Source organism: Mesoplodon mirus (assembly GCF_964341445.2).
Source record: "Mesoplodon mirus genome assembly, chromosome: 10".
Classification (NCBI taxonomy): domain Eukaryota; kingdom Metazoa; phylum Chordata; class Mammalia; order Artiodactyla; family Ziphiidae; genus Mesoplodon; species Mesoplodon mirus.
In genome coordinates, this window is record NC_138986.1 from 100824802 (window position 1) to 100839115 (window position 14314).

The 14314-nt window shown below is 46.8% G+C and overlaps 1 protein-coding gene and 1 long non-coding RNA gene across 2 annotated transcripts in view; one reads left to right on the forward strand and one right to left on the reverse strand.

The window, feature by feature from the left end:
• LOC309810912 (protein FAM170A-like) overlaps window positions 1-12160 on the forward strand; it is a gene marked incomplete at both ends in the record, with an annotated part of 49014 nt that extends 36854 nt beyond the window's left edge. The window contains one exon of the mRNA XM_082633232.1: window positions 12026-12160. Within this exon, the coding sequence (XP_082489358.1) occupies window positions 12026-12160 (135 nt within the window). The remainder of the gene's footprint in view (window positions 1-12025) is intronic.
• Window positions 1-14314, reverse strand: part of LOC309811552 — a 624797-nt gene that overhangs the window by 597527 nt on the left and 12956 nt on the right. The window contains exon 2 of the long non-coding RNA XR_014295208.1: window positions 13560-13676. This is a non-coding gene — a long non-coding RNA (uncharacterized lncRNA). The remainder of the gene's footprint in view (window positions 1-13559; window positions 13677-14314) is intronic.

Sequence of the window (14314 nt, forward strand, 5' to 3'; positions counted from 1 at the left end):
GGCAGACCATCAGGGTCACCTGCCGTCGAGGAGGGACCCAGCGCCAAGACAGCGGACTGGATGCTGACCATGGAGACCGGCTTCAGGTGCATGGCCTGCTGCCGGGTCTTCCCCACCTTGGAGATCCTCCAGGAGCACATGAAGTTCGGTGTCCTGCAGGGCTTCAGCTGCCGTGTCTTTCATCTCAACATGGCCCAGTGGATGGGCAATCTGGAATCTGAGAGCACCCCTGAGGAGGAGGAGGAGGAGGAGGAGGATGAAGAGAAGCAAGAAGAAAAGGAGAATGAGGGAGAGCAGCCCACGGGGGAAGGCCCCAGCCCAAAGAGACCCCTCAGGCAGGGTCTTTTCTCTCCTTTGAGTTCCAAACAGCAACTGAGATTCATGGGACAGAAGATCCTGGAAGACGGTGTGGCCGTCCCTTGGAAGAGGTAAGGCTTGAGGCTGGCAGTCTTCTGAGCCTATGTCACGAGGGCCCAGAGGAGTCTAAGGGAAGGGGCCGCACACATGTGCTGGTTGACCTAATGGCTCTGCAGTTGCATCAAATGGGACACACCCAGCACTAACAAAGGCATTGACCTCTGTTGACGTAAACAAGAAGGTGGAGCCTTTTCCTAGGAGTTTACTCAGGGTCTGCACGATGGACCTCAACTCTTAGAGGACGTACTGCCAGCAGCTCCTTCTCGGCAGAGAGAGCCAGGAGTGGTCTCAAGAGAGGACAGGGGCCCTTGCAGGACCAGAACTTTGAGGTCTGAGAGCCTTGGGCCTGAGCCGAGATCTCACCCTGACCACTGGACCTAGCCTTCTGTGACAAAGGGGAATAGGAAAGAGAGTCACGTGGAAATGAGGTCCCACGAGATATGGAAATGTTCCAAACCTTCGTTGCGTGGTAGTTGATCTGGAGCCAAGCTCACTGTGGTGTGTGTGGCTCTGAACATTAAGGCAATGCTGGAGGGTAACCCTGACGAGCAGAGCTTGGAGAGCTTCTTGTCTCTTCCTGTTCTACCTCATTTGCTTTATCCCTTCCAGGGAGAAGAAAGGACCCTCGGGAGAGTAGCAGACAGAATGCCGTGGTCTGAAGGAGGATGAAGGGACCGGCACTCAGTCTAACATCATATGACAATAGAAGCGTCCTATGCAATAAAGGGCATTTTCCAAACCTTTCCTGGAGCTTTGATTTAATGACATTTTTCTATCTATGCATCTATCTGTCATCTACATCTGTATCTTTCAAGGTATGTGAACAATCTTTCACATAAGCACTAGAGACGTCCACCAGCATTTTCCAGAAGAGGCCTGCAAATTGCTGGGGACTCCTCACAAACAGGGAACGGCCACAACCCCTGCCACACAGACTCTGCGCGTGGCCCTCCTGACGTACTCCCACTCTCTCTCTGAATTTCCCAACGTCTGAGATGAGGGTGCTGGCTGGAGGCAATGATCACGTGCAGGCTGAACCTTCTCCAGTTTTTGATTCTCTTCCTGGGCCTATCGTCCTCAAGCACAGTTTCCATGTCTCTGGCCACACTGATCTCTCTCCTTCAGTCCTTCCCTCCCTCCCTCTCCTGCCTCCCAGTGCAGAGAATACTTTTTTGCATTTGAGACGACATTTATTTTTTGTTCACAGAATTCTCACCTGTTTTACTGTGGCCTCCGTTGTGAACATTCCAAAGCTGAGACTTTTCTTTTTATCTCCCTCATTTGTGCTGTGTCTTTACCTTGCTAATGCAGTGAACTCAGAGTGCCTAGCTGACTGGATGGGGAAAAAGATCCAGGGAGCAAAGAGAAATAATAAAAGAATATATCAGTTAATTTTTCATAGTGTTATCCAACTACATATTTTTAAAATTTTGGAATAATATTAGGAATATTCTCTTTATAAAAAACTGAATTATCGGGCTTCCCTGGTGGGGCAGTGGTTAAGAATATGCCTGCGAATGCAGGGGACATGGGTTCGAGCCGTGGTCTGGGAAGATCCCACGTGCCACGGAGTAACTAAGCCCGCACGCCACAACTACTGAGCCTGCGCTCTAGAGCCCATTTGTCACAACTACTGAGCCCATGTGCCACAACTACGGAAGCCTGCGTGCCTAGAGCCCATGCTCCGCAACAAGAGAAGCCACTGCAATGAGAAGCCCGTGCACCACAGCCAAGAGGAGCCCCCGCTCACTGCAACTAGAGAACGCCCGCTAGCAGCAACAAAGACCCAATGCAGCCCAAAATAAATTAATTAATTTTAAAAAATTGAATTAGTTTCAAGGGTACAATGTATAAAAGTACAATAAAAGCCCCCCTTCATAACCCCCCAACCCCACTCTCAAGATGGAATAGATATGCTGTGATACAATTTATAGTCGTAGTACTACTACTCCTCCCACCACATCCGAAATCCTCTGAGCCAGGTGCAGCAACTACCTTTCACAATGCTAGGACCCGCCACAAGACAGATGATAATCCCTTTGGACATTTCAAGGAGCGGCACAAGGCAACAGTACCTGGGAAATGCCACTGACAGCTCAGAATATCCATGGCATTTCTAGAGCCTCGGCACTGCTCACGCTCTGGGAATGAGGGTCCAAAAAGCACATCGGAGAATGTTCATAGTTGTAAACAAGCTCCACCTTTGAAACACAATTTACATAGAACCACATATACAAGCCTGCACAATGGATGAAGCCAAGGTCTCCTCCATGATTTCCCTTCTGACCACCTTATTGTCTCCTCAACCATAAAAGGTGAACTTGAAACTCAGGACCTTGCCTTGTCACCAGAAACATCCAAGCTTGGATCAGTCTTTCTAAGACCAGATACTTGCTCTCTGAACTATTAGAGACTTGTCACATACACACAGGTAGAACAGGATTATTTCTATCTACCTGGGGACCTGGAGTCTTTCACATTGCTCCTGTTAAAACTCTCACAACAGCAAAACTTTACCTACAAAGGGTTCAAGCTATGACACTCCCAATTTCCACAAACCTCCTCAGCTCTTGTGAGTCACATGCAGCCAATTCCAGGAATTGGACACATGGTTGTGAGGATGAAACTGACTTTGGGGCTCCCCTTGGATATGGTCTTCCAGACTTACCAAAAGGCCATTAAGAGGAAGGTTTACCCCACCTCAGGGAAACCCGAGGCAGTACTTGCAGTCAAGGGCTGGCCATGGCTTCTGAGCTACATCCAAAAAGAATTTCATACTATACCTGGATCTGCTGAAGCCATTTCTGACTGTCCGAGAGCCAGCATGTACCGCTCCTCAACTGCCTCCATTGTGGATCATCAGTAGGGCTGTCAGATTTAGTAAATAAAAGTACAGGATACCCAGTTAAACTTGAACTTCACATGAATAATAAGTCATTATTTTTAGTATAAGTAGATCCTATAAACTATTTGGGGCATACTTATCTTAAAAATATACTTGTTGTTTTTCTGACATTCATATTTAACTAAACAGCCTCTATTTTATCTGTCAACCCTACCCTTCAGAAATGATGGAGGCTCATAGAGATCCAGGAGACGCCTCAGCGCCTCCTCAGCTTTTATTTCTACGTCCTGGACAGCGAGCACGCACCTTCCACTCCCAGTCTTTGGCTAGAATGGAGGATATTCTCTGTTTTAGAGCTTTTTCTACTTGTCATTGTTATTATCTTCCTTATTTTAAAGAGATGTTTCTTTTCTTCCAAACTTAATAGCTCATCCAAAAGTATTTCAAAGTTCATTAGACAAGGGAAAAACAACATGGTTCTGAAAAGTGAAGGAAACCGCCTGGTGTTTAGTCAAGAAGTAGTAGGGAGATTGAAAAAGCCAAACTTAATAAGCAAATCTCTCCAAGGGTATTTTCAGAGCTTGATACCCTCCCACACCCTGAAAATATTATTACATCAAGAAGGTAGAACTGCTAACCAAATGTAAGGCTCCCATATGATTCTATCAAACTGAGGATGCTTCTTTACTGAGCAGTGAGCACACTTGCTGCCCCAGGGACCTTGGCAGTTGCAACGTACGGCTCTTCCCTTTGGGATGGAAACAGCAAGTTTTCCTGTGGTCTACACACTGGCCCCCAAAACACTACACTACCAATACTTGCCAACTTTAAGTATTTTTCTACATATCTCCATTTTTCTGTTACTATTTGGACTACACCCTAGACTTGACACTACGTAAATTGCATTCAAGAAGCTATTTTTAAAAGTTGGTAGGAAACCTTAAATCTATAGCTTGCAGTCCCTGGCTTACTTTCATCCAGGTGCATAAGGGTTTTCAAAAGTAGTCAGGTTAGTTACCCCATATCACAGCCCCACGCTTGTGTCACAGATATAAAAATGGAACATGATATTTAAGGTTTTAGTTGCCAAATCATCAAGCCTCCCAGACAGAGGCAATAGAGCAAAATGATTACAGAGGCATGGATTTTGATTTGCTCCAGTGTCTTGGGCAAGTCGCTTGGCCTCTGTATTTATGTGTACTTATCTGCACTTATCTGTCACTTGGGGGTCATAATTGTACCTGGTCCATGGGTACGTTGTACAAATGATCTGTAAAGTAGTTACAAGAAACCGACACAGAGGAAGCACTCCACAGACATTGGCTATTAGCTATTGGAAATAGTTCTCCGTGAAACAGATGACTTTATCAGTGGATGACTCGGTGGGAGACAGTGCATCACAGAATCACAGCATGTTGAAAGTGACCTAGTTCACACTCTTATGTGAAAAGAAGAAAAGTGTGCATGGGTAGAAAATGTCTGAAACTTTACCTAACAAATAGTTCATCATGTTAGCATGGAGGATTAGAATAAATCAGGAAAGGAGGAAAGAAAAACTTGAGTGTCATTCAATTTCTCTATCATTTGTGTTTCTACACTGAGACTCTGAATACACTGGAAGTGCAAATTTTTTTAATGTGGCGGGATAAAGGTTTTCAAGTTTTCCTGATCCATCCATATTATTATCTCAGAATTGCTGGCAGTTCTTGCCGTCTTCGGATCTACACCCATGTGAGTCAGTGGGCCATTCTGGATGGAGGAGATAATAGAGCAGAAGTGAAGTGAGAGGAAAGGAGAGAAAAGATTTTCTCTTTTCTCTTCAAAGAGGAAAGGTCTTTGGAATGGGAACAACTCACAACCAAACTTTGGGGAAAGGATGTGATGGAAAATGAGACAAACATCCTACCCCTGTGATGAGAAGGATTCCCTGGGCTGGATGGAGGGAGGTCACAGGTGGCTGGACAAGGAAACCAACTAGGGAGAAACACACACAAGTGCAGGGCAAACACCCTGAGGCCACTCAGCCTGACTCCATGCAAACATGTGTCCAGCAGACAGCCCTTCACCTGTGGCTCCCCAGCAAGACAGGTACCTCGAGGGTGCCAACTCATTCTGAGTCCATTATGCCTGGCCAATCATAAACCGCTGTCTAATAGGTGAGGAATGAACTCTCAATGTTTATGAGGAAATTGGGGAAGGAGATTGAAAGGTTACATAAAAGAAAAAAAAAAGAGTTCAGGAAGGCAAGATGGTAGAGAGACAAGAAAATGACCTTAAAAGATAGAAAGGATTTGCCAAAGAAGAGAAAGAAAAAGAAATGATTCCGAATGGGTTAACCTGCAGCTAGGAAGTTAAGGAAGATTATTGATGGGTGAAGACTATGGAATAAAGTGAATAAAATTTATCAGAAGTTGCTGAGAATATGGTAAGCAGCATGATTATCAAATTATGAATTGGCTGCAATGGCATTCTAGGGGGACACTAGGAAGGGGAAGCAAATGTTCATGAGATGACAGTGGCAGGTGGAAAGTTGTTTCAGGGGAAGATCAGTCTTGCAGAGGGTGTATCAGAGGAGGGCAAGTGTGAGCAAGCAAGGAAATACTAAGTGTATACGGTTCCTTCACTGAGTGCACCCAGCCCCGCGGTCAGCCTTGAGAACAAGCAGGACTTCAGGTATTGGAGCTACATTTCAGTCATCAGGATTTGAGAAGACACCCTTAACTCAGGTCTTCTCTTCAAACTCCATCTTTCATTCTTGACCTTCATTTGGCCTCTTCCCTTACCCTCAAGCTGTGGACGGAGGCCACAGAGCAAGATGGGTCACTAGTGTCCTCCATACCCTGGCGACTGTGGTTCACATCAGTGGAGTACCAAAGGCAATAACCAAGTAACAGACACAAGAGTGTATGAAGAAGAAGAGATTTTGATAAGGCTTTGTGTGACAGTGTGGGCCAAGTCGGCTCTATATGGCTGGTATCACGTGAATTATGAGCAGCCTTAGGGGAGAAGTCCTCAGAAGGCAGAGCCTGGCTCTCTAGAGGCTCTGCGTGCTTACAGCCCACTCCAAGACCTCAGTTACAGCTTCGGCCCCCAATATCTCTTCCTCTGCCTGCTCACAGTTTTTGAAATCTTCTTTCCTCCACATTTCTCTTGAGATGTGGAGGAGGAAGATGAGCTTCAGGCCAGCTCAGACTGCCCTGGGATCCCAGCAGGATGCCTATCATTAACCTCCCATCTTGTAGGAAGCTCCTAAGATCTTCACATTTGGGGCAGTTCTCATTTCAGCGGTGCTTCAAATTGCTGGCTGGAGACGGCCTGTTGGAAGGTGGCTAAAAGCAAGTAGCAATCCTTCGGGCAGCCTGGCCCTTCTCGACTGTCAGACATCTTCAGGGATATTCTAGGAAATGTTGTTTGTTCTAGAGAAGGGAGGGAAACAATCCAATTGTCCAATAATGCTTGAATGGAAAATAAATGATGCTATATGCATGTGATCAAATAATATCAAACAGTCAAAAATCAAAGACCTAGATCTATATGGATTCACGTGGATAAATCTTGAAAACATAATATTGATTGCAAGAAAATAAGATAAAGAATGTTAGATTGTGATAACAGGTATGTAAGTATTTAAATATTTAAATCAATTCAACATATTGCTTCTATATAGAGAGATGCAAGAAAATAAACTTTATCCAAAGAACACATTATTTACATTTAATATGCTCATTTATCTAGGAGACCCAAAAGAACCCACAGATAAACTAGCAGTAACTAATAAGACGGTTCAACAAGGCACACACATACAAGATCAATAAATTTTAAAAGTCAATCAGGCTCCTCTACACTGGCGATAACAAATTAGAAACTGTAAAAGAAAAATAAGAAAAAAAGAAGATCTAAAAATAGTCACAAGAGCCATATAAATTATTTAGAGCTAAGCATATGTAGAAGGCAATATAACTAACAAACTGAGTTCGAACAGATAAAGTCCGCCCAACCCAAGGTTAGGAAAAGACTGTTGTTACTTTATGAGAACAGACCCTCTTCTTAAGGAGCAGATCAGTAAGTGAGAGTGAATCAAAGAAACACAGCATTTGAAAAGTCAGCTAGTCCAAGCCTCTTGATCGCACATACAGAAGCTGAAGCCCAGATAGGTTGAGTTACTTGCTAAAGTGCCCAATGTCCTGACTCAAGGACTAGCATTTTTCACTCAGTCGCAAGACACAATCAAATGCAGTACCTTGGAAAGAGATGGGGAAAAAATGAAGAAATCCATTATATAGTTCCTCATCTTTAAGTACAGAAATAGCCATGACAAAATTACACGTATTGAGGGAAAATTGAAGTGCAGAGTTTAAAATGTCAATAATCCACAGGGAAACTGGAGACCATTTAAAATATTCATATTAAATCTCTCTAGAAAAGACTTTAAAAGATCTCCAATCAAAATGTGAATTTTATAATAGACATGGTATGATACAATTTATAATAGATATGGTATGAACCTTTCCCTTTCACGGGAAAGCTTCAGCTGGGAAAAAGGAATTGTTCTTGAAAATGGGGCGTGTGCTACTGCAGACACTGTGCTCAACCTAGGTCCACCGAATGCTCTGATGTCATCACTTAGGTCACAGAATTCCACTGTGCGCCTGGCAACCTTGCAAACATAACAGCCCTGGTGAGCACTAGGCAGTACTGCTGGTTCACTAAGTGGTACAAGTTTTTCAGCCATTTAGGAGACTTGACCATTTTTATTTGTATTGAATCATTTCAACGGATTGCCCAAGAGCCAAGAAGGGCCAACCTGTAGGGAAGAGGAGGAGTTGGACATCTCTTGAGGCATCTTCTAAGGGAGACTTCTAGTTGGTACGATGGAACGGCGACAAAAGAGGAAACATCTGGAAAATGAAGAGTCCCAGGAAACTACCGAGAACGGAGGAGGTATGTGGGGGGCAACTTGTCTGGGGCACATGGGTTTCTGCCAAACTGAACCTTCTCTAGGAAGCGGGGGACTGAGAACGTGTCACCTGTGAAGCAGGGAGCGAGAGACCTTATCTCACTGATGCTGCCATATCTATCTGGAGGGCCCCTGTGGTGTGAGACGGCACAGAACGGCCAGATGCCCCCTGGGAGATGGGAGGTCAGCTCCGCTGGTCTGAGGACTCTCTCCTGGGGCAGCCGGGCCTGGAGGTTGGTCGGACACACAGCAGGCTGCATCCTGCTTGCACAGACCTAGAGGTGCAGCTTTTCTCAGTCCCCGATTTCTCTCTTATTCTCTTGGATCTTTCCCTGGGGTCATGAGGTGGGGGATGTGAAGGATGCAAGGATGCTGAGAGAGACCCATGAGTTGCTTGGCCTCTTTTACCAAAGTGGAAAGAGAAGCCCCATGAGTTGAAGGCCCTGTTGAAAAATATCTTGACAAGTGGAATGCACTTTGAAAGAAGATTGTTTGTCTAGGGATGGTGTCATATTGAAAGCAAGGAGGATTTATTCCTTCAACAGGAAGAATTTCCCAAAGGAGATCAAGGGAAGGGAAGGGTTTTCCAGAGACTGAGACCGCGTGAGCGGGGGTGAGAATGGGCCTCAGTGTCCTGCGCGGGGCTCTGCGAGCCACGGGCCACGTGGTGCCTGCATGCATTAAATGTAGGCGAGTAGCTTGCACTGGGAGAGGGGTGGTCACCCCAGAGCTCCAGCTAGAGGCCTCTGCCCCAGATTAGAGCTCAGTAGCTCCTACCAGTCCCAGGGCCCTGGAGACTGTAGGATGGGCCCTGGGAATGGAGCTCTAGACAGCAGGCAGATTTCCAGGCAGTGGCTGGGACAGGCTGGGGAAGGCAATGACTGCCCCTGACCATTCAGAATATTTTGCTCTATGTTCCTGTGTGTGTGTGTGAGAGAGAGTGAGTGTGTGTGTGTGTGTGTGTGTGCGTGTGTGTGTGTGGTAGTGCAGAGAAGAGCGAGATGAATGGGGGTAGAGTGCTTACCAGATATAAAGTCTGCGTGGTAAAGTTCTTCTCACCCTGCCTGGACCTGGCTGACACTCGGTGTACGTAAGAGTGTATACAGAATTCTTGTTAGGGGTGTTTTATGAGACAGTATCTCATACACCCATGTACACTCTAATACAGCAAAAATATCACACACCCCACATATAAATTCCTTAGTAAACCACACACAGCACATGCAGGTATATACACGCATCCCTCCTATACTACGTTCTCATACAAACCACCTGTATCACAATCATCTCCTCCAACACCAAACGCTGGAGATGAGATATATATATAGACACACACACTATATATATAGGACACACACACACACACACACACTATATATACATGTATCTCCTCAACTCTTGCACAAACACAGCTAACTTCAGCCATCTCTAAATACCTCTGTAAGAACCAGTCACGTGTCATACACACCACACTTATAACACATTCTTGAGTAATGCCAGACCCGCTTTGTACAAACCACAGTAAACCACAGTCTCAGTAACCCATGTCAGGATTGCCAGAGAAAATATGGGCTATCCAGTTCAATTTGAATTCCAGATAAACAACAAGTAATTTTTCAGTATCCGTATGTCCCACATATTGTATGGGCCCTACTTACACTAATACTAAGTCAGACCAAATACTGCATGGGAATACTTACACTAAAAATTTATTCTGGGTTTATCTGAAACTGAAATTTTACTGGGTGCCTTGTATTCTTGTTCGCTAAGTCTGGCAACCCTTATATACTTACCACCAGCTGATGTATTATATATTTATTGTAGTTTTGTTTAGTGTGTGTCTTCCCCTACTAGAATGTGCAGCATTACCAAAGACGACAACAATGGAAGAGTGCCGGATACACAGGAGTAGCTGCTTACTGAATCTTGGTGAATGAATGAATGAACACGCACCATAAATACAAGCCACACCATGTAATGAGGAAAAGTTACATGTCCCAGAATTCCTGACTTGTGAACAGAAACCATGCACACAAAGGCCACAGACACAGATAGACACGTCTGCACTGTGCTCCCCATGCCAACCCCACACTTACCACAGACTTAACTGATACACATCACTCACTCTTCCCACACACTCACAGTCACCACCGAGGCCTACATTACCAACTAGACAGTGAGAGAATAAGTATTGATTGGAATTAAATCCTGGAGGATCCACTGGGAACCACACTCTCTACTGTGTGTATCCACTGCACCTGACACGTGTCACACACTCAGTAAATATCTGTGGACAAAGGACTGATGTACCCACCCTGAGCCTTTCATTCCTCCCTCAGGAATCTCGAAGTCACAAGAGGATCCCCCTCGGCTTGGATCCACTGTGGTGGCCCAAGGCTGCAGCCCAGGGGCAGGGGAGGTCTCCTCTGCCTCTAAATACTTCTTCTGTACTTCTACTCTGCGCAAGCTCAGCTACGCTGGTAAGGGCGCGGGGCTCCTCAGGTGAGGGGGTGCTTGGCTGTGAGGCAGGAGGCACACAGATCCCAGGGAGGCTGAGAGGAAATCCAGGGTCATCAGAGGTGATGAGGGCTCTGTGGAGGAGCCTGGGCAGGATGGCTGAGCTGTTCCGAGGGCATGGATGCCAGCTGAATCTGGGTGTCTGTGCGTGAATACTGCTACTACCATGGTGGGGAAGTCAAGGAGCAGGGGCCGGAAAGGTCTGGGCTTGAGGTGGAGGGAAGAGGGACCAGATTAAGCATCTTCAGAGGAAAATGTAGGCTTTGTCTTTGCCTTTGCTTCTAGAGAAGGACAGAGTTCTGCATCATACACCTCCAGCCTGAGAGCAGGACCATCCAGCTCAGGTGTACACAGCTCACACATACACGCGCCCTCCAGGCACAGCCCTTCTCAGTGCACATCAACCCCAAGCACGTGCTCCACAGTACTATCCTGCACCACAGCCCCATTCCACAAGGAATGCACCACCGATATTCCCAAACTCACACTCCTCGTCGTACACTCATCCAGCCGCATCCCTCACATACTGCAGCCCTCACCACGATACTCCACACCCCTATATACAGACACCGCTCCAGTATGCCACCTCCATGCACATGAAAAGCCCACAGATGACACCCGATACACCACTCCTTCCTACGGCCAACAGACACCAAGCTCACGACATAGCTATGTCGTGCCAATGTCCCTCTCTCGTCTACCACACCTGCTCCCTCAGCTTCCAGCATGGCCCATGCATGTTATTATGATTTTAATTTCCTTTTTCAGGAATCCGGAGATTTCATCGAGACACTGCCCAGCCTAGACCACCCCTAGCCCAGGATCAGGAAGAAGGAGAGACCGCTTCCCCATCACACTGTGTCTCCTCCTCACCCTCTTCACCCTGTAAGAACTATCTGCACCCAGACAAAGAGGAAAGGGGCATGAAAATATACTACATGCAGGTACAAGTGAACAAGGGTGTCGCTGTCTCCTGGAAGACAAAGAAACCCTTGGAGTTGCCTGAAAAGCAGCTGACGATAGAAGAAGTGACCCTTCCTGAGGATGTGTGTGCAGTAGCCACTGACCCCTCTTCTGATGTGTCCACCGAAAGCCTCCTGTCTGACAGTGAGCCCACTGGGGAGGAGAAAGAGTATGACGAAAGGGCAGAGCCAGGCAACCCATCAGGGCCACCTGCCGTCGAGGAGAGACCCAGCGCCAAGACAGCGGACTGGATGCTGACCATGGAGACCGGCTTCAGGTGCATGGCCTGCTGCCGGGTCTTCCCCACCTTGGAGATCCTCCAGCAGCACGTGAAGTTTGGCGTCCTGCAGGGCTTCAGCTGCCATGTCTTTCATCTCAACATGGCCCAGTGGATGGGCAATGTGGAATCCGAGAGCACCCCTGAGGAGGAGGACGAGGAGGAGGAGGAGGAGAACGAGGAGGAGGAGGAGGAGGAGGAGGAGGATGAAGAGAAGCAAGAAGAAAAGGAGAATGAGGGAGAGCAGCCCACGGGGGAAGGCCCCAGCCCAAAGAGACCCCTCAGGCAGGGTCTTTTCTCTCCTTTGAGTTCCAAACAGCAACTGAGATTCATGGGACAGAAGATCCTGGAAGACGGTGTGGCCATCCCTTGGAAGAGGTAAGGCTTGAGGCTGGCAGTCTTCTGAGCCTATGTCACGAGGGCCCAGAGGAGTCTAAGGGAAGGGGCCGCACACATGTGCTGGTTGACCTAATGGCTCTGCAGTTGCATCAAATGGGACACACCCAGCACTAACAAAGGCATTGACCTCTGTTGACGTAAACAAGAAGGTGGAGCCTTTTCCTAGGAGTTTTCTCAGGGTCTGCACGATGGACCTCAACTCTTAGAGGACGTACTGCCAGCAGCTCCTTCTCGGCAGAGAGAGCCAGGAGTGGTCTCAAGAGAGGACAGGGGCCCTTGCAGGACCAGAACTTTGAGGTCTGAGAGCCTTGGGCCTGAGCCGAGATCTCACCCTGACCACTGGACCTAGCCTTCTGTGACAAAGGGGAATAGGAAAGAGAGTCACGTGGAAATGAGGTCCCACGAGATATGGAAATGTTCCAGAACCTTCGTTGCGTGGTAGTTGATCTGGAGCAAAGCTCACTGTGGTGTGTGTGGCTCTGAACATTAAGGCAATGCTGGAGGGTAACCCTGACGAGCAGAGCTTGGAGAGCTTCTTGTCTCTTCCTGTTCTACCTCATTTGCTTTATCCCTTCCAGGGAGAAGAAAGGACCCTCGGGAGCGTAGCAGACAGAATGCCATGGTCTGAAGGAGGATGCAGGGACCGGCACTCAGTCTAACAACATATGACAATAGGAACGTCCTATGCAATAAAGGGCATTTTCCAAACCTTTCCTGGAGCTTTGATTTAATGACATTTTTCTATCTATGCATCTATCTGTCAGCTACATCTGTATCTTTCAAGGTTTGTGAACAAGCTTTCACATAAGCGCTTCAGACGTCCGCCAGCATTTTCCAGAAGGAGGCCAGGGAATTGCTGGGGACTTCTCACAAATAGGGAATGGCAACAATCCCTGCCACACAGACTCTGCGTGTGGCCCTCCTGACTTCCTCCCACTCTCTCTGAATTTCCCGAGGTCTGACATGAGGGTGCTGGCTGGAGGCAATGATCCCGTGCAGGCTGAATCTTCTCCAGATTCTGATTCTCTTCCTGGGCATATCGTCCTCAAGCACAGTTTCCATGTCCCTGGCCACACTGATCTCTCTCCTTCAGTCCTTCCCTCCCTCCCTCTCCTGCCTCCCAGTGCAGAGAATACTTTTTTGCATTTGAGACGACATTTATTTTTTGTTCACAGAATTCTCACCTGTTCTACTGTGGCCTCTGTTTTGAACATTCCAAACCTGAGAATTTTCTTTTTTTCTCCCTCATTTCTGATGAGTCTTTACCTTCCTAATGCAGTGAACTCACAGTGCCTAGCTGACTGGATGAGGAAAAAAATCCAGGGAGGAAAGAGAAATAAAAAAAGTATATATCAGTTAATTTTTCATAGTGTTATCCAACTACATATTTTTAAAATTTTGGAATAATATTAGGAATCTTCTCTTTATAAAAATCTGAATTATTGGGCCTCCCTGGTGGAGCAGGGGTTAAGAATATGCCTGGGAATACAGGGGACATGGGTTCGAGCCCTGGTGTGGGAAGATCCAACGTGCCATGGAGTAACAAACCCCACGCGCCACAACTACTGAGCCTGCGCTCTAGAGCCCGTGTGCCACATCTACCGAGCCCACGTGCCACAACTACAGAAGCCTGCATGCCTAGAGCCCATGCTCCGCAACAAGAGAAGCCACTGCAATGAGAAGCCCGTGCACCACAGCCAAGAGGAGCCCCCGCTCACTGCAACTAGAGAACGCCCGCTAGCAGCAACAAAGACCCAATGCAGCCCAAAATAAATTAATTAATTTAAAAAAATTGAATTAGTTTCAAGGGTACAATGTATAAAAGTACAATAAAAGCCCCCCTTCATAACCCCCCAACCCCACTCTCAAGATGGAATAGATATGCTGTGATATAATTTATAGTCGTAGTACTACTACTCCTCCCACCACATCCGAAATC